The sequence below is a fragment of the Fulmarus glacialis genome, unplaced genomic scaffold (assembly GCF_000690835.1).
Source record: "Fulmarus glacialis isolate BGI_N327 unplaced genomic scaffold, ASM69083v1 scaffold11255, whole genome shotgun sequence".
In the NCBI taxonomy this organism is placed as follows: domain Eukaryota; kingdom Metazoa; phylum Chordata; class Aves; order Procellariiformes; family Procellariidae; genus Fulmarus; species Fulmarus glacialis.
The window spans coordinates 15464-35502 of NW_009214947.1; the positions used below are offsets into that span (position 1 = coordinate 15464).

Here is a 20039-nt window from a genome sequence, read left to right on the forward strand (position 1 = left end):
GAAGTACACAGAAGGTATTGTGATTACTGGGAATATTTTTGAAATGCGAATATACCTTTTTGATTCACACAGTTCTTTGTGTGGTTAAAAAAAATGTTCAAAGCCATTTGAAATTGCTTAAAGGCAGATACACTGTTATTATGTATTTAAATGATTTAAGCACTGGAAGGCACGGCAGAATTACCATATTGCTAAATGACTACATCTCTGTGTTGGCATAACAGTGTCCACACTGTGGGGGAAAGGGAGGTGTAATATTTTTAAGAACTTAGCTTTTAAGCTGGCATACTTAAATAGTAAATAAAATAATGTGTAGGCAAACCTGACGGTACCTTTGTACAGCATTTATCACTACGGGATCTCTGTGCCCTCCTGTAAGAGGTGGGAAAAAGGGTTAAAGATTTTTTACTTTGCTGGGGAAGACAGTTTCCATTTAACGGTTCCTGTATAATATCAGGTATCAACTGAATAGTAGGTAGATAGTAAATTAATTTGGTTTAGTGTGTTTTGCTTTTTTAGTACTGCTGAATATGTGTTTTTACGTGAAAAACAAATATTGACTGGAGATGAGGTCACACTGGGAGCCTGCTGACTTTTGCAAGCATCTACACCTTTTATGCAACTTTTTTTTCTAGTATGTAGTGTTTCAATTGCATTGAGTGATTAAAAATAGTTCAAATTTCAGAGCATAAAACTGAGAAACAAAAATACTTTCTGTAAATACAGAAACAATTTATTTTCCTTGCCCATTTATCTCTCTCCTTGTATATAAATACTTCAATCTTGTAAATGTACAGAAGTGTGTTACGGGTTAGTAGCCCTTTGAAATGATGCTTCTTGACTTTGTAGATTTTTTTTAACATATTTCATAATACCTTTTTGTGTAGATAGGCAATGATATGATGATACGATTAAGAAAATGTGTCAAGTTGTCCACTATGCTGTTAAACTAAAGGATTGAAAGGCACTAAGTAGCTTCATGCAGCTCCTGTGAAGCCCTGCCTACTTCAATGTGCGGTAGACAAGATAAGGGGTTTCTTCCGGGAGCCTGCTGTCGCAAGGACTCAACAAAACCCACCAATATAGCAATGTTAGATCTTTAAGTACATTAAAAAAAAACTCTCAAAACTTTAAAATCAAACGTTCAAGTGGTATGCATTAGGATAGGTAAAATTAAATACCCAAAATTATCTCAAATTATGCATCAAATCAAAGATCAGAATTAGGATCTTTCTGTATTCTACAGCCATGATGATCTTCACTTGGTGGTGTGTCCCGGCGAAGGCACATTCATGCCTGTTTTCTCCTTTTCTTGTCTAGTGGAAAGATTCGTAGTTATCATCAGTGAAACTGCTAACAGTGCTTTTTTACGTGATGTTTTTGTGCGTGTAGATTCCAGGCTGTTTTTGTAAGGACTCCTAGGTTTAGCAATATAAAATAATTTGTTGTTGTTGCAGTTTTTTCTTGTGCCTGCCATTCTTTTGACTGGGGCTTTTTCCATCAGTGCCGCATATTTCTTATTCTTCAATTACATTGCCGTAGAAATGCAATGCTGCTGCTGCTGCTTATAATGAGAGAGGTTTTGTGGGGAACATGTGGAAGACCATTGACCCTCACGTATGATCTGGAACCCATTCCAAAGAAAGATTTTTATCACAAAAAATGCACTTAAAATAAACTATTATTATATTCTTAAAAATAAATTTGTTGTAATTGCTTTAAGGAAATTATATGTTACTAATATCAAGTTTTGCAAATCCATATAGAATAAATGTGTCTGTTGCCTGTTCATGAATTGAACATTGGAATAACTTCTAGTTGTCATGGGAACTTTGTATTTTGCTTTAATTTTTGTTAAGAAAGCAGGTGCAGTGTGTGGTATGGTAGGTATTGAAAGGCTTCATCAAGAGTAGGCTTTCTTTTTATAATACTGTAAAGAATGTTCTGATAAGGTGGAAGAGGTTCAGATTTATGGATTATAATAATAAAGTTGTTACCAAACATTATATTGGTTTAATATTTATTTACTTTGAGTTCTGGACAAAATTCATGTCTTAGTTTTCTTTTTGTTTTGTTTTTCTCTCCCAGTAAATATAATTTCTGCCAGGCAATTAACTGGATGTGGACGTTTCAGCCACTTGTTCCCAACATCCACCTACCAACACATGAAGATGCATAAGAGGATTTTGGGACATTTATCATCTGTTTATTGTATAGCCTTTGATCGCAGTGGGAGAAGAATTTTTACAGTAAGTTTAAAAACTGTACTTTTCTTGGAAGATTGCTTTGCTTAGTTTGATTTCTTTTTTTCTTGAGTCCCTCAACAGCCTCTCAGTTACTGACTGAGATGCAGACACGGCTTCCAGAAAAAGAAAGGAAGAAAAATCTTGAAATGTATGGAAAACCTATCGCTTTCTATGCTAATTTTCACCTTCCACATGACTTGGTGTTTTAAAATTGCTCATGGCTCTGGTAGACTGAAACTTAGTCAGCTATTTGCTTCCCCCTGTAGAACCCTACATCAGGGTTGTTCTGGTCCAGAGCTTGCAACTCTCACTTGAAACATGTGATAATTTTTCTTTATTTATCATCTTTCTTACTGATTGGCACCTCCAGTATTCTGGGATTTGGAATTAATTTGCATGCGCTTGCTGGGTTAAATCTTAACACTTCTTTTAAAACTACATTTTACCTTTCGGTAATCTTGGAAATGCTGGCAATCCTTTCCTTACATTTCAGTAAAACCTGATGATGAATAGAAGACTTCATTACTTCATCTGCAATTTACTTCTCTACTAAATTTTCTTTCTAGAATTTGTAGTATGACAGTGAATATATGAATATTATTTTAAGTTTTTCTCCAGAATATATTAACATACATTTCTGTGATACTGCCCTTGCTTTTTGTTTTGCATAGTTTTTCAATTTTTCAAATCAGTAATGCATCTTTTAACTGTTAATGTTAATCCCTGTCTTGTCTTGTCTTTGCCCTAGTCTCTTATCAATAGGTATTTAGAAACAGATTACCTGGCAGGCCAATTGTTGTCTTTGTGTTCTTGCTAGCTTCTCCACTCATTATGAATTGGTCAAATAGAGATGTTGTTATGATAATTACTCTGAGTCATATGAAGGCTTTTCCATTTTTGTTTACATGATAAAGAAATCTTTCTCATCTGCAGTTATATGAAGAATTGAAAGTGATTTGTGTTCAAATTTACCTGCAGTTAATAAAATGTAACTTAAAGTCAAATGATGTTGATACTGCAGTTACGTTTATTGTGTTATGTTTCTGAATATATAGTGGCAGTCCTAGCCACTAGCATTAGTATTCTTTGTAGTATTGGAAAGGTCTGTGAACTGTCTAAAAATTCTTGGCGATGCTGGGATTGAGTATGAAATTATGTATATGCTACTACAGGTAAAAGTATTTTAAAGTGATCTGCATTGGATATGCTTTTGAATTTTGTCCTGTCCTGAACGGAAATCTCACTGACATAGTATTTCAGTTGCACGTGATGTTGCACGGTTTCTCTCTCCAAGTGGTCCAACTTTATTCTGCTCACAAAAATTGAACCTCAGGGTACAGCTGCCTTACAGCTCCAGGAGCACGGCAGAAGCTCTGAGGTCCCTCAGATGCTTAAGTGCTCTTTCTCCTTAGAGCTTAAGTTTTATGGTCACTTTGATTTTACTACTGGCTTGATCCTGCTCACACAGATAAATGTGTCTTTCGGTAGTATGTGATGAAACATTTTATCTTCTTAAATTTACCTTAGTTATTACTGAACTGTACTGAGAGGAGTTGTATTAGCAGCGGTAATCGTATCTTAGTATGAAACATAGGACAGTGGCTTCTGTTTTATAAATATCTAAATCCCTGACCCCACAAGATGATTCCCAAGCTCAGGTAGTTGTGCCTCTGTGGAATCCCACTGAAGTTGCTCTTCTGGCAGGTTCATGGCACAGTGGTGTTTTAGATACTTGTTCATCTGCACAGTGTACCTGTGTATTATGTGCACATAACACATATTATTTTATATAATCTTTGGAAATTTTTGTGTGGCATTAGGGGTCAGATGATTGTTTGGTCAAAATCTGGGCTACAGATGATGGGCGCCTGCTCTCAACGTTGCGAGGACACTCGGCTGAAATTTCCGACATGGCTGTTAACTACGAGAACACGCTGCTTGCTGCAGGCAGTTGTGATAAAGTGGTCCGGGTATGGTGTCTTCGAACCTGTGCCCCAGTCGCAGTGCTGCAGGGCCATTCAGCTTCCATTACTTCCATACAGGTAAGGAAAGACATTTTTTCGTAAACCCTGGAATTAAAATGCTAACAAGAGATGTGGATTAGCAATCAGGGATAAAACTTACCTTTTCATCTCTGCTTGGCAGTGTAGATTTGCCCCAACTTGAGAGTGTTGTCTCCTGGCAAACTCACTCCTGCACAGTGGCCAATACTGCCTGAGGGGATGATTCTGCTTCTTCCAGCTGCTTTTAACTATGTGGTCCCATTGCTTCTTCCTTAGATCTAGCAAATGCATGGTCACCGAGAGCGTCAAATCAACCAGCTGAGCCAGGGAGACATGGCTGGCATCTTTGGTGGTAGTCCTTGCACAGCGACTGACCCAACAGTTGTTTGTTCATAGAGAACGTTTATTTTTCAGAGGAAAATTCTTATTCCACATTTCTTATTTGCTCATTATCTTAGCCTGTACCGTAAGGAGCTGTTCTGGATGTTGTAGCATACGTAGAGGCTGCAGCAGCCACAGTACAGCACAGATCAGGGTTTGCAGAGAATCTGTGTGTGTGCCCGGGCAGTTTCAGTTGGTGGCAAGTGCCCAGCGAACAATAGCGGAACAGGAAAAAAAATTACTAAACTGCCGGCACTCAGTTCTCTAGTGGTGGCACAGTCAATAATGGCTAGTAATATGCAGTTTACTTGCTTTAAAAAACCCCACAACAGCCAGGGAGAAACCTCCAACAAAACAAAGACAATTCCTGCAATTTGGCAGGTTATACGCATAGAGGGGAGAACGAGTGGGGATGTTTGGCTCAGAATCCCTCTCTTCTGGAGCTTTGCTGCGTTTGATTCATCACGGTCTTCTCCATCATGCCGGTAGTCCCTGGGAGTCTCATTTCTCCCCCTCTTGCCTATGCTTCCAATTTTGCCTGATTCCAACTATGTTGCAAGTTACTTACTTTAAGGTGATTGTTTTGGAAACATACTTTACAACCTGGTTTTGTGTTTTGTATATTATTTGTTTACATATATATACATTCCTCACAAGCTTTTTGTAAAACTTTGGTAATTTAGAAAATAATCAGTCATGACTCTTTGAGGAATTCCTTTATCAAATTACCAGGTAGCCAGAGGATTAAAGGTATTTCTGTAGTTATGAAATTGAAGTGAGAGACTTCAGAATGAAAAGCTTTCCTACTCCTTGGAGAGGCAGAGGAGAGGTTCAGGAAGAGGGAGGGCGGGGGGAGGTCCTGCTGTTCTTCTTTGGGCTTGGATGCAGGAATCATTTTTGTCTTTGTTACTGTGTTTGATCCAGTTCTATCCTAGAAAGAAGTATTTCCTCATCTTGTTGCCCCATTAAAAGGGTCTAGGCTTGTTTCATTTCTCTAATTTACGAACTTTTGTAGTAGAAACAAAGACTTGCTAGTCAAAATGTAGGTGTTTTCCATTCCTCAGCTTTATTTTTATTGAAGTTCATGTTCTGTGGTTATCCCTGATACTGCTTTCTCTACTCCTGGGGAGAAAGCTAATATGTTCGCGAAAAAGATTCTTGTCAACATCCATTTACAAGTTTCCAGCATGTAAGGGGAGAAAGAAATTAGCTGGTTTAACTGTTACAACTTTATTTTTAGTTCTCTCCAGCAAGGAAAGGAACAACACGATACCTCACTTCTACTGGTGCTGACGGAACAATCTGTTTCTGGCAGTGGCATGCTAACACCATGAAATTTAAGTAAGCCTGTTTAGATAATTATAATTATCTTAAATAAAGGACGAATTTATTTTGAGTTTTAGCGTGGAGAGGAATGCTGGGATAATTAAATAAGGGCGTGTTCCTTCTCAATGAACAAGTTTCTTGGGATATGTTCTCCCATAGACAGGCTGTGCCTGTGCCATACCAGTGTGTGGGGCAGGGAGCGCTTGCTTATGTGTGTTGGGGAGTCTATGGCATTACAACCCAGGGGGGAGGCAGGCATCAGGGCTCTTATTTCTGCGTTTTGTACTTTGCAAGCCAGTGTTGTGGAAGAACTTTCAGCTTTTATGTTTAGGACTAAATCCTTGTCCAGAATGTATAGGCAGAATAATTTCTTTGCTTTTAATCAGAAGAACACACATATGTAGATGGTATCAAACCCATACTTAATAGGGAGTAAATGCTGTTAGACTAGTGGTTTGCCAGGTTCTGTTTTAAATAGATTTGAATTGGTGAGTATCATGATAAATAAGGTAAATAGTCTCTTCAAGTTAGAAAATGATGGTTTTCTTGCTAACCTAAGGGAGAAAATTATTAAAATGAAAAATAAGTTCTAGCAAACTTAGGTGAGAATTCTGAAATAAAGAGATTTAGGATGAGCATATTAACCTTAACCTGCTGAGCTGCAGTGCACTATTCTTGTTGAATGTCATTGGAATAAAGTAATGAAAAGTAAAAATGTTGTGTTGTTGCATATAGGGATCGCCCTGTAAAATTTGCAGAGAGGTCCAGGCCTGGCGTTCAGATATCTTGTTCATCTTTCAGTTCCGGTACGTATGCATTGTAAGGTAGCTGAAAGTATTTTATGAACCATAATTACTTTGGTGACAAGACACTTACTTCTTTTTAAATACAAATGGTATTAAAACCTTTTTCAGTTAATTACAGCACTGTCAAATTGTGATTGTTTGAAATTTTCCATGCTAAGCATCAGCCTCAAGCTACTTTTTCTCTTTTTTTTCTACAATAAGAAGTAGCTAAAATGTCTTGACCACTTCCAAGGAAGACTATGCTTTCAGTCTGTTGTTTTGCACATTAGAGCTTTTTCTTTGTAACATCCTTTTAAAGTTTTATCTTGTAAAGATTTTGAGTGAAAAGTTCTTGAAATCTGGCAGACAGGTGGCCTCTGTTCAGAGGTTACACTTTTGCTAATATTCCAAATTTGGCTAAGTTCTAGGAGGATCAATTCAGTGTGTTTGAAAATATCAGCTTGACTGACATCCTTTGTTGCAGCTTTGAATTCTCAAAATAAGCGATCTTTACAAGCAAAATTATGTAATTTCTCATTAATTTTTGCTATCTGAAATTGAGAGCTATTCTAGAGCCATGTAAGCCTTGCCCACGTTCCTTTTTTAAAACCAGAAATCCTGAAATTACTAAAACCATTTCAATGCAGTAAACTACACAATAGTGCCCTTTTTGTGCAATATTGTAAACAGAACAAACATTACAAGAAAACAGCTTAATCACTGACTCCCGATTCAGCAATAATTTCTCTGATGTGCTTCAAATAGATATTGAAAATGCGCTTAAATATTTTCTTTGATATGTACCAGTGAGAATATGAAACTATTCCCCATGTAATTTTCGACATAGACTGATGGAGAGCGCTGTGGTAGTTTCTGAGGGAAAGTGGAGTAGTTTGTTGGATGAATGTTGTAACTTGCAATATTCTCTTCCTTTGGCCAGAAAGGTTTGCAGCTGGAACGTAGAGCTCATAGTTATGCTAAAGCTGATATGATCAGAGAAAATACAGATCAAGGCACAAGTTGTCAGAGTTAACTGCTTTGTTCAGGACGTATGTTTTGATTACATTGAAGTTTTCTGTTTAAAACTGTAGTTTGCTGCTTTGACAATAAAGCAGTGATTAAAATCAGTTGTTCCTTGGTTACTTTTCTTCTCACAGAAAACACTGTCTTTCATGGCTTTTCTTCTCACAGAAAACACTGTCTTTCGTAGGTGGCATGTTCATTGCAACAGGTAGTACTGACCACGTGATAAGAATTTATTATTTGGGCTCGGAATCTCCAGAGAAAATGGCTGAGTTAGAATCTCATACGGTAAGAGATGAATAGGAAAGCAAATGGTTTTTTTCCCCACTTCACCTAATTTCAGGAACTTCAATTTTGTACATCCTATTCAACTTGTTTTCTGTCTTCAGAGTTGAGTTGGCTCTCAACACTGCGGTATTTAAATGCCTGAAAACTTGTGGTATGTTTATTTTTAAATTCCTCTGAGGCAGAAGATGTGTGCAAAATATGCTTTATGTATTTCATTTTCCCAGGAAACTGAGGAATTAGATGATTTTCCCATATTCTTGAAGAAAGTCTGTGTTGGAATGAGGAATTAAACCAGTTTTCATGCACAATGTGATTTTTCCTATTAAATTTACTGTTGAGTATTTAACTTTAGTTGTGACCACAAATCCACATAACAAGAAAAAACAAAGTAATTCTGGTTTTAGAGTGTGCAGTCAAACTTTGGATCATGATGGTAATTTCATTTAGAAAATAAAGCATCCTTTCTCAGGTAATGCAGAAGGGTTCTCATAAAAACTCAAACTATTTTAAATATCTGTGTGATGACTTTAAATGTTAGTTTTTGAGTTCGAGTCTTGATAGCTTTTATTAAAACCGTTGGATGTCTCAGTTTTAATGAAACCCCATAAAGAAGTGTTACTAAAACAGTATCAAATCTGTCTTCATTTCTTAGTTGTTACCAAGAGCAGGTGATGATTGCATTATTTATTATGTGCATGGTAAACAATATATCAGAAAGGCAAGCTTATAGCAATACTGATAGGGCTGTCACGTGTGAGGAGTTTGGAGCGTTTATCTTTGAATCTTAATAGCCCAGCTGCCCACCTTAACAATGTTTTAGGGATTAAGGCTGAGCTCTAAATTGATTCACTGAACTTCAGTGGGAGTCATGGGTCTCACATTTAAGCCTCAGAGCTCCAAGCCAACAAATCTAACAAGTATTTTGCTCACAAAAGAAAAAATGTTTTCTATATTCAGCAGTTCAGGTTTGGAATAAACTGTAATTCCTTTAATTTTTGAAAGTCTGCTCTTCTTAATACCACAGACTGCTGTCAGCCCACCCCTGAAAAACATCCCAAATTGGACACTTGGTTATCAGGAGCTAGAGACATCAGTGGGAGTAAAGACAGCAAGTGCATGTAGCCAACACAAGTATTTAGCGAAATAAAAAAGGCAAAACCATGTCTAAAACATAATATTTTTTTCTCAGCAATTTAGAAGTGGAGGTAAAGCCAAGGTTTGTGGGTTTTTGATGAAATATTTTGATCTGCTTTAATGTTAGGTCCAAAAATTGCAAACCTGCTGTGATCATTTATTTGGTTAAGTTGTTCTTTCTCCATCTTGTTGAGTGCTGTACCTACTAGGCCTTTTGAGCTCCTGGGGTTCCTTATTCCTGCTAACTCTGTGGAGTCGAAAAGGTGCAGAGTTTCCCAGGCAGAGCTTACCCTGGGGTGCGTATGGTCCTGTGGCACTGTGCAGGAAGAGTGTGCTCAGGCAAGAACAGAGCTGCTGCTGCAGCTTCTTTCTCCTGAACGTCCAAGTGTCAGGGAGACTGAGTTGGAAGTTGTTTCTGTCTCTGAGCTACTTCTGGAGCAACATGAAACCATCACCTCTCTGAGTTTTCTATTTCAATGTTTAACACAGTATGTCTGGGGAAGTTTTAACTTCAAATATGACCTTTGTGTTCTTGAATTTATAAGGTAGTATGTTGCAGGAGGTGTACGGGAAGATGCAATTTGCTAAATAGAAGCTTATCATTAAAATCTTTTTGGATGAGTGTTTCAGCTTACAAAGCACTTACTACTATTTTTTTCCTCCCTCCTATTTAGGACAAAGTGGTTGCAGTCCAGTTCTGTAACAATGGTGACAGGTGAGTGGCTGTCCTGGGATTTTGACATGAAAAGTATGGTATTTAATTTTCCAAATAACATTTCAGAGAAAATTTGGTGCAACAGGAAGACTGCACATGGGCTCTGATTGATCTTAGACAAATTATTTAAAGTATGTTGCAAGATGTGTGTGTGTCCACGGGCTTGGACTTGTTGTCCTCTGCTGTAACAACAAAGACGTTCTGTAACTATGCTTTTGCTCTGTATTTTTTTAAACAGCAAATTGGAAACCAAATTTTGTATCCTTTCTGTGTAAGAGTGTCTTACTTCACAGGTAGCCCTGTTAAGTACAGAAGGGGTTACTTCTGGAGTAAGAGCATTATAATAAATGTAGTTCTAAGCAAAAGTTAGAACTGTTGCACATACACAGATGGTCAAACAAGTAAGTCTGTAAGGAGCTGTGGTCTGATCTTCGTTAAAGGAGCCTCTCTTGCAAGGTGCTTTTACCTGGTAAGATGGCATCTTAGTATACCTATTATTTATAGTGGGATCAGGGATTTGGTTTCTTAATTACTTTTCTTTCTTATTTTTTCTTAACTAGAATATCAGGTTAAATATGGGAGAAAAAAAGCTCGTTGGCTTTATCATTTCAGTCCTGTTACAGCAAGACAAAAAATAAGCAAATATACATATTTATTTATCTGTGTGGCTCTTGTTTGAGTTAGTGACTTTTGGGCATCCTTTTTTCCGGAGCTGCAGGAAGCAAAGGGCTAGCATGGTGACTGTACCACACGTCTGTTTGCCAGCCATAGCCAGTGCCGATGGCCAAGTTGGAGGCAAAAGGGAGGCCAAGCTACCAATGACAGTAGCACTTTCGGTAGCTGTTGCATCCAAAGGAGATATATTTCCCTTGTTTCTGTACTGGGGCACAGATGAGGAGGCCACTTCACTTCTTTATCAACTGCTCTTGCTCTGTCCTCTGTAGTAAGTAGTACGGGACTGTGACACTGACTTCCAAAGAAGTATGCTCTTAGATTAGCATCTGAACAATGCTGTCTGCACTGACCGAAAGGATGTATAAACTCAGTGCAGTCGTTTATGAAAAGAAGATAAGCATGAAAGGAGAAATAAGGCTTGGTGTGTTGTCAGAAGTGAAATGGAAGCAAATCAAGGAAATAATGGCATCTAAATGATGAGTATCATGCATAATGAGAACAAGGAACTGTAGAACTACCTTTTATCTTGGGGTTTTTTTTTTCATTACTTCACTGTGCTCTTATTCATGACCTGTATGAGAATCATGTTGAAGCTGATAGTGTTGTTGATAGATTATGTGTGTGTTTGGTTTTTTGTTAAAATTTACTTCTCTTGCATATGTTATCTGTATCATTTATACCAGCTGGGGACCAGAAAGCAGCCAATGATTAGCATAATTTGAAAACACTTTTCAAATATGATATTTCTGATATGTTGCTGAAACATAAGGCCATCCACCCTTTACTATTTGTCTCATTTAATTCCCTGGTGAATGATTTCTTCTGCCGGTCCCTCTCCAGGCACATTGAATAAGCAAGTCGCCTCTTCTGGTGCTCAGAGTTCTGAAAAATATGGGAAGAGTGTTTGTTTTCATAAACACACTCACAATTCATAAAAGCTCAACTTCTGAGAGGTTCTAGAGTGATAAATGTGATATGATGAATAACCAGGCCCTCATCCCTCATCTTGTATTTTTGTAACTCTGAAATTGCCAGAAAAAAAACAACCCCAAAAAACTTGATTTATTTCCAAGGGGGAATAAACAAAGAACAGCTCTTCAATGCGATGTAAAGGTGCAGTTGATCCTCACATCACAAGTTTGGATCCAGTCTACTTAGTAGATAAAATTTGCCTGCTTAATTTGTCTGCATTTGAGATTAAAACTTTCCTTTACACATGTTCTTCTCGTTACAATTGTTTGGCTTTTCACAAGGGTTTGCATGTTTTATGTAATACTTCAGTAGTGTCCTACCGTATTTTTGTGGTGTCTCCTTGCAACCCACTATCTTTAGTCTTCACTGAGTCACCGGTACGTCTGGATAGCTTAACATCACCAAGTGTGATATTAAATGGGCTAATCTTAACATTTCCTTGAGTGAAGACTGTGTGAGTCTGTGTTCATTTATGTGACTAATGCTGAGCTGCAGTACATACTTTGACCAGTTGCTGGAACTGAGTATATGGGACGGTTACTCCATATGCACATCACATATCTCTGAACTCGCGGTCCTTGGTTGCTGCCACCTGTCCAGAACCAGTTACAGAGGCACAGTCTTAAGACCTTTGGGTCTTGATGATCATTTCATTCGTCTGCTTTAAAATTCACAATAATTTACTTATCTTTGATGACATACCCAGCAAATACATGAATTTATAGGCAAATATATGAATTTCCAGTTAATTAGATTAGATGTTAACAGTAATCCTGTGGTTTTAAAATTTATGAAGTGAACCAACCTGCAGAGCTTTCAGTTTTTAAAACTAAGTCAGCATGCTGTCTCTTATGTAAGAATTAAAGTCAGGATGCTCATGATAGAATGTATAAAGGTGCCTGTAGGCATGTCTGTGTGTCAAATTTCTGCAGCACAGCTGTGTTGGAGAGTGGCGTGACAAGCTTTGATTAGTGATCACCACCTTAATGTAAATGGTTTTAGGCCAGTTTTTGCTTATATTTCTTATTTTGCTTGGCAGAAGGTTTAAGGGATGTGTGCAAGCAGGAGCCTTCCAGGCAAAACTGTAGCTTTGCCAGTGGAACTGCACCTGTACTCTGAGATCTTTGTCATGTAAAATTATGTGGGAATGTACTGGTATAATTGTACCAACAGCTCCTTCCGAAGGATGTGAGAGCACAGGTCTCACTGGGGGTATTGGGTCACATAGTCACTGCAAATTATGTGCTATAGTGATGCTTTTAATGGAAAAGGGATAGCTTCCTTTTTATTTTAATATAAAGAAGTAAAAATAAAAAGAAAATAAACTTGTCACAAGCATTTTTAAACGCTTTTTCATCATGATGAAAAAATTCAGATCAGGGAAACTGAAAAGGTGAAAGAATCGCTTATTAAAATAAAATTGCATAGGCTTGCCTTTTTACATGTAATTTTGTATATAAATGGAATATACTTTTAAAGGTGTTGGCCATCCTGTGAAAAGTATTGCTTGAGGAGCTTTTTTCAAATTTCTCAACAAAAATTATTTCTGTGACATTGATAGCCAAAGCATTATGATGTAGTTAAATGCATTTGCTGGATGCTTGAATTTTTTAAACGAGGTGGAGTTTAAAAATGAAAATACTCATGTTCAACTTCACAGGCAGGGCTACCTACTTGTGTTCAACTTGCGTATTTCCCTTCTCTGTCTTCACCCTCTCCCTAAGTTAATGTATTATAATTTATGCTAGACGCCTGGCACGCAGTTTCTTTTTCTTTGCTGCCACTATGAACTGCTCAAGGGATTTGCTGATGTCATTAAAAAGGGAATGTGCAGCTTGTATGAATTACGACATTGAAGTCATTCCAAGGCCATCTGCTAGCTGTAGCCAAATGTAATTAATGTTGTGGGATATAAACTCTTTTGTACCGAACAATATCTGATATGAAAATTGTAACCTCACTGTCTTTTAATTACATTCTCTAGATCAGAGATGCACAAACAATATAAAGAATAAGTGTTGAAAAAAGATTAAATCCATTCTAGCTTCTGTGCTGGTGTGAATGGGTGTGCTCTTGGCTTGCCAGCATTTTGTAGCTGCCTGTTTCCTGTGGCAGTAGTTCATGGATATTTTATGAGTTGTTAAACACGCCTGTGTGTGGGCATATGTAGAGTAAGACAAGTATATATACGCAAGTATACACTTCCAAGTGTGTGTGTATATATATATATATACTTGTGTACGTGTGCGCGTGCGCATGTTTGTCGCAGAATAACATAAAAGTAAGTGCTTGTAGCAACCTTGCCTAAGGTGAATGACAGTCCTCTGCCAAGCTCCTAGATATTCTTGCCACAGGATTTAGCATACCCACACTGTTGCTGAGGATGGAAAACTCCATAGCGAAGCTACTGAATCGCGAGAAAATAAGATCCTAAGATGGGCGTGTGGGTATTAGACCAAAAGCAGCAGTGACTTACGCTTATGCAGAATTTCATGACTTTTTTTTCTTTCATAGCTTAAGATTTGTCAGTGGAAGCAGAGATGGAACAGCAAGAATATGGCACTATCAGCAGCAAGAATGGAAGAGTGTAGTCCTGGATATGGCTACTAAAATGACAGGGTAAAACAAACCGAAACAGAACATACTTTATAGCAACATTTGCACACAAAATAAAATCTTCCATCATACTGAAAACTATTTATTTACTTCCATTTTGAGTTAATTTCAGTGCATGTTTTTTGCGTATTGAAAATGCCGTGGCTCTATCTGTTAAGTTACATGGTTAATTAGCCCCCAAAAGACAGTATTAATAGATTGGTAGTTCCTTACTCTAGTGGTTGGGGAATATTTAGTATTTTATATACAAAGCAAGAATGTCAAATAGAGTTCATCTCACAGAAAGAGGTTTTTAGTAGAACCTCATTGATCGTGTGCTGACCTGCATGTTTTTTAAAAAATGTCCAAAACAAGTGTTAGTTTCTGTCACCTCTCAGATAGTAGCAACTGCTGTAATCAGTTTCCTCAGGTCGTTAGTGTTTATTTTATGTTATATGCTGTGCTATTTTGGTTTTTGTGCTGTGGAATGCAGTTAAAATTCGAAAGAATAATAAAACTAAAATAGAGAAAAATAAGCAATGTATGATACGAATGTAAATATGAACCTGTTCAACAGTTTTTAGCATCACACAGCCACTGTTATAGGTAATTGACAGTTTCTTCTATGATTCCAGTTACTATTCTAGTAAATAAATTTAGTAAATAATTTTAGTAAAAAAAGAAAGTGCTGCCCATTACAGCTTATTTTACCCACCTGAGGACAAATGACAGTAAGCAAACAGTTAAGGAGAGATGTGACATGGATTCTTTTTCCTAACAACATTTGTTTGTAAACACATTTTTGAATTTCTTACTTCATTCCAAGGCCTGAGTTACCTGGCAAAAATTTTGTAATGTATATATCCAGAACGTTTCTTAACATTGTATTTTTTTGTTAAATTTTCATATGGTGATTTGGTTCTCCGGTTCAATTAGGGTTTCGAGTTTTTCTTTTTGAGATCCTCAAGTGACTTCTGTAAGTGGCCTTGTAATTGAATATGCGCAGTAACAAAAAGCGGAGATGGAGAAATTCATTAGGCATTTTGCTTTGCAGAATTCTTTATATTTCATATGGTTACATTTTTAATAAGTTAGCTGTCAAAGTATGATTTGGATTTACTTAGCTAGTTTTTGCTCATTATAGAGTTTACTCATATTGATCACTGATAAGAAAAATGCCTTGTAGGAAAATAATTAATAGAACTGAATAGCTTGAATAAAGAATTGGGGTAGGCGAGGATGATGGCTTAAGCACAGAAGAGAAACTTGTCATTTTTAAGGAAATAAAACTCTCTAAATCTTAGTGGTACTGAATATTTCCTGTATGTTTTTTACCAGTGCAGAAGCCGTCCTTCATTCTCCTGCATTAGCCAGTAGCCACAGTGGTGGCAGCCACGCTCTCCCTAATTTCGTGCTGAATTAGCGCTGTTAAATGTTTCCATATGTAGTTATTGATTTATTTCTTCTTTAAATTATTAATTTCTTTAGAAATAATGTAGCATCTGGGGAGGACAAGGTGACTAAACTGAAGGTTACTATGGTGGCTTGGGATAGATACGATGCCACTGTCATCACTGCAGTCAACAACTTCCTTCTCAAAGTGTGGAACTCGTCCACAGGGCAGCTTCTTCATAGTTTATCTGTGAGTAAAATTCAAGTGGCTAATCCCAAATGGTTATAGTTCAACTCTGAAATCGATTTGAGGCTAAACTGCATCATCATTCCCCCTGACGGGGAGTGTTTTGTCCTGAAGTATGCCTTATGCTTATTGGGAGGGGTATGTATCATGGGGAAGAGAGCTGGTGACCAAAATGCTGCTAGACCCTGGTGATTGCTGGCTGGCAAGGGAGCCCTTTGGAGGCCACCATTTGTGTCCAGATTAGAGGGTTGCAGCTGTCCTCGCTGCTGATTTCTCCTTCCTCCCGTCCCTCTCCATCTCAGCTATGCTGAGCTACAGTCCAAGGTACTTACAAAGTGGGCAGTGATAATGCCAAGCCTCTGACAGAAATGTTGACAAAAGCACAGACACAGTTCTAGTCTAAGATCCAATAAATTGAGCTGTCATGGATGACTACCTGAACTGGGATGTCCTCACACTAAATACTAGCACGTTTGGAGATATTACATAGAGAATCATTACTTTCTTTTTCACCCATTGCAGGGTCACGATGATGAAGTTTTTGTTCTGGAGGCCCATCCATTTGACCAAAGGATTGTACTTTCGGCGGGTCATGATGGAAATATTTTTGTTTGGGATATAGACAAAGGAACAAAAATTCGCAATTACTTTAACATGGTAAGAATGATCAGAGAAGGGTGAGGGGTTTTTTTCACATTTGTGTAAAACGGGTCTTGAGGCAAAAGCAGATTTCGTTATATGCCTATTGTGACCAATGTTACAACAGGATTAGGGGAAAACTTCTGCATATTAAAAAAAACCCCCAACCCTGTACTCTTCAGTAAGCAATACCAAAGTATGTTTTTGCATATTGTAAGTGCAGCAGCAAGTCTTTGATGGGATCTTTTACATCTGAATATTATTCATGTGTATGGGTATGGTTATACCATGCAAAAGATTACAATGACTCCGAAGGTAGAGCAATGAAAACCAGTAAGCCTGTGTGTTGTAGCACAATGCTGTGGTCTGGGAAATGGTATGGTTGGCTCTGTGCCGCATCTATCTTAATGCGCCCAGTGCCAGGTTTGTTGGTTGCGTTCCAGTGCTGAGCAAATGCAGCTGCGCTGCTTCAGGACCTGAGCAAGCCTCCTGGCACGTGGGGCTGTGAAACCTGCTTGTACGGAGACAATACATGTCTGAGGTCTTTGGTGCAGGCTTGCCCTATGTCTTCCATTAACGTAAAATGTAGACTTCTAGGTAGTTGTTTCAGAACGTACGTTAAAAGTTGTGCAGAAATTTCAGGACAAAGAGAAAATGCAAGGTTTTGCTGCATTGCTCAGTTTAGCGCTAATAATTAAGTGGAAAAAAATGTAAGTGTAAATCAGTCTTGAGCGAGATGAGAAATTACACAGAATTAGGATTAAATACTGTTGGAGCACAGGTGAAATTTTTGTAAAAATGCTCTTCTAGAGAATGCATGATTGTGAAAGGAATGCTCTGTGCTTGTATACAGATTGAGGGCCAAGGCCATGGAGCTGTTTTTGATTGCAAGTTCTCACCAGATGGACAGCATTTTGCCTGCACAGACTCTCATGGACATCTGCTACTATTTGGTTTTGGATGCAATAAATATTATGAAAAGGTGGGTTGAATGAATTTTAAACTCTTCTGTGTCTTGACCTGATTTTGTCTTAGAAGTATTTGTGTTACAGTTTATTCCCTCACCTGCCCCAGACAAAATAGTAATTAGATCATGAAACAGTTGCTGTTTATCTAAATCAAAAAGATTTAGACAAGAGAATCTCTAGAGGGGGGAACAAAGCATTAACTTCTATCTATTCACCTCTGTTGGCATATTTTACTATTGCATTTTTGCATCAGGCCTTGGTAATAAAACACATTTGTGGTAGGAATCTGTTCTCTGTCATAACATTTCTGCTGATCCTAAGTGTAGGAGTTGTGGTTTATGGGTATGGGAGCCATTCCAAAGCAGCAAGACAGCTGCAAATGGTCATTGATTTATTTACTAAATTGCTTTTCTTGCAGATTCCAGATCAGATGTTCTTCCATACGGATTACCGACCACTGATCCGTGATGCAAATAACTATGTGTTGGATGAACAGACTCAACAGGCTCCACATCTTATGCCGCCTCCATTCTTGGTGGATGTTGATGGAAATCCTCATCCCACGAGATTCCAGCGGCTGGTACCAGGGAGGGAAAATTGCAAGGATGAACAACTTATTCCTCAGCTGGGATATGTAGCTAATGGTATGCTGTCTAAAACTCATGCATAATACATGTATTGCACAGTACTGAGCACCAGCTCAGTGGGATGGTACTGTAAGGCTTGGTTTGTTACAGTTGTCTTCTGAAACTAGTGGTTTAAATTCAGTATAGAGGTAGAAGAGGAGATGGGGTGGCTTTATGGCATAAAGGAAGTGTATGGAATCAACTTGACTGGAGGCAAGACAAGGAGACTGCAGTATTCCAAAATCTGTGGACTTCTACCAGGTATATGGCAGCATGCTTAAAGAATTGTCCCATTAACCTTGGTGTAACTGTGTATGTGAGTAAGGAAGCAGGAAGGTAAGACAGACATGGAAAAAATAGCTTTTAGAGTTTTTTAAACTTTTTTTTTTCTTGTAGCTATGAATTGCGAGCTCTGTAGCTATGATCAGCAAAGTGCTGATCTCCAGAAGAGATCTTCCATTATTACCTACTGAAGCATAATTTCTTTCTGCTGTTTCTAAGGGCTTGTGTTTATATTTTATGTGTGGTCTGTAATTTTAGATTTTTATTGTAACTTCTCTTTTAAACTTTGCCTCCATTTATTACATGAGACTAGAAGGCCAGCTGGTGATCAGATGTCTTGCAGAGCAGACAAATAATAGTGCACAATTTTAAACTTGATTGTTTCTATGATGTTCAGTAAAACAGAAATTAATCATTTTATAAGCAGTTGTGGCTTTGTTCTTGTCAAGGTGATGGTGAAGTAGTTGAACAAGTCATCGGGCAGCAAACTAATGACCAGGATGAGAGTATCCTTGACGGAATGATCAGAGAGCTGCAGAGGGAGCAAGATCTGAGACTAATTAATGAAGGGGAAACTCTTCCAAACCCTCCACTCAATAGGTCCCACTCTGTTAATGGAGGTAAGTGTCCATTCGTTACCTCCGTCATTTCTTTTCCTAAAGCACAGTAAGGTACTAATCAAAATGTGTTAATGTAAATTCTGAGGCTATGTCTTTGAGGATGCTTTTCTCTCTTATTCTTATACACATTGTTAACCTCTGTGGAGCAGTTGGACATTCTACTGATGCTAGCAGAGGAATTAAAAGTTTAAGGTGCAGCTGAGGGCACACGATGGTCTAACTGGGCTGTATCTGATTACCTAGAACTATTAGACTGTAATTATTCCTGTTATAAACCTCTCCTAAAAAATAAACATAAAGTTCACTGTATTGTCTTGATGTTAGTCACTGGAGAGATGATACTTTGTAACTGCATAATGTCAAGATAACAGCATATAATTAGAGACTGTCAATGGAATACAGTGTTGTGACAGACTAATGGCTTCCTGTTGCAGCACAAATGCTCACATCAGTGTTTATAAAATAAACATGTCTGCTCTGTCTTAGCGTTTCCTTAGAAAGCTTGAAATTATTCTCCTGGTAAGTGTTTTGCTACTGTGATTTTATTTTTAATACACAAAGTGATTAAAAATTTAAAACAAACTCAATCAGATGTGAACAGCTGACTGCGAGGCAGCTGACTGCCGTTGATGTAAGAGAGCAGATGCTGCGGACTTGTGCTGCAAGTCATCCTGAGCTTTTAAAAAATTTACGTCCACTAATAAATTAGTTCTAGGTTAAATGACTGATTACACATGTTTGAATTAGATTTCCTGGCAAAACTCATTAGGATTACTAGATTTGGAGTTGCTTGTCTTTAAATTCAAGAAAGAATAGAAAAAATGTAGTAAAAAATGCTGAAAATACAGTTTTGCGTTGATCTAAATTGGTATTGTCAAGAAGGTGGCCTAGAAGACAGCTTCAACTCACAAGAAGTCTTTTCTGCTTCTTACGATAGGTTGATGTGTTGTGCAATCCCAGTTCTCCATTTTACATGTATATCCCTGTATTTGTGTGAAAGGGAATTTCCAAATATGAGTGGTATAGAAATTAAAGTACTGTGACCTTACAGAATTTGCATTGATCAGTGGCTTTGCTACATGAACTGCTCATTTGTGTGAGTTAATTAGAGTATATATACAG

General features: G+C 37.8%; 1 protein-coding gene across 1 annotated transcript in view; it reads left to right on the plus strand.

Annotated features, from left to right (window-relative positions):
- The window catches only part of BRWD3 (bromodomain and WD repeat domain containing 3), a 47280-nt gene that overhangs the window by 7773 nt on the left and 19468 nt on the right, over positions 1-20039 (plus strand). The window contains exons 3-14 of the mRNA XM_009578770.1: positions 2089-2249; positions 4067-4288; positions 5871-5971; positions 6692-6762; positions 7952-8052; positions 9861-9901; positions 14063-14167; positions 15632-15785; positions 16305-16439; positions 17275-17403; positions 17808-18033; positions 18747-18917. Coding sequence (XP_009577065.1) covers positions 2166-2249; positions 4067-4288; positions 5871-5971; positions 6692-6762; positions 7952-8052; positions 9861-9901; positions 14063-14167; positions 15632-15785; positions 16305-16439; positions 17275-17403; positions 17808-18033; positions 18747-18917 — 1540 coding nt within the window. The 5' untranslated portion in view covers positions 2089-2165. The remainder of the gene's footprint in view (positions 1-2088; positions 2250-4066; positions 4289-5870; positions 5972-6691; positions 6763-7951; positions 8053-9860; positions 9902-14062; positions 14168-15631; positions 15786-16304; positions 16440-17274; positions 17404-17807; positions 18034-18746; positions 18918-20039) is intronic.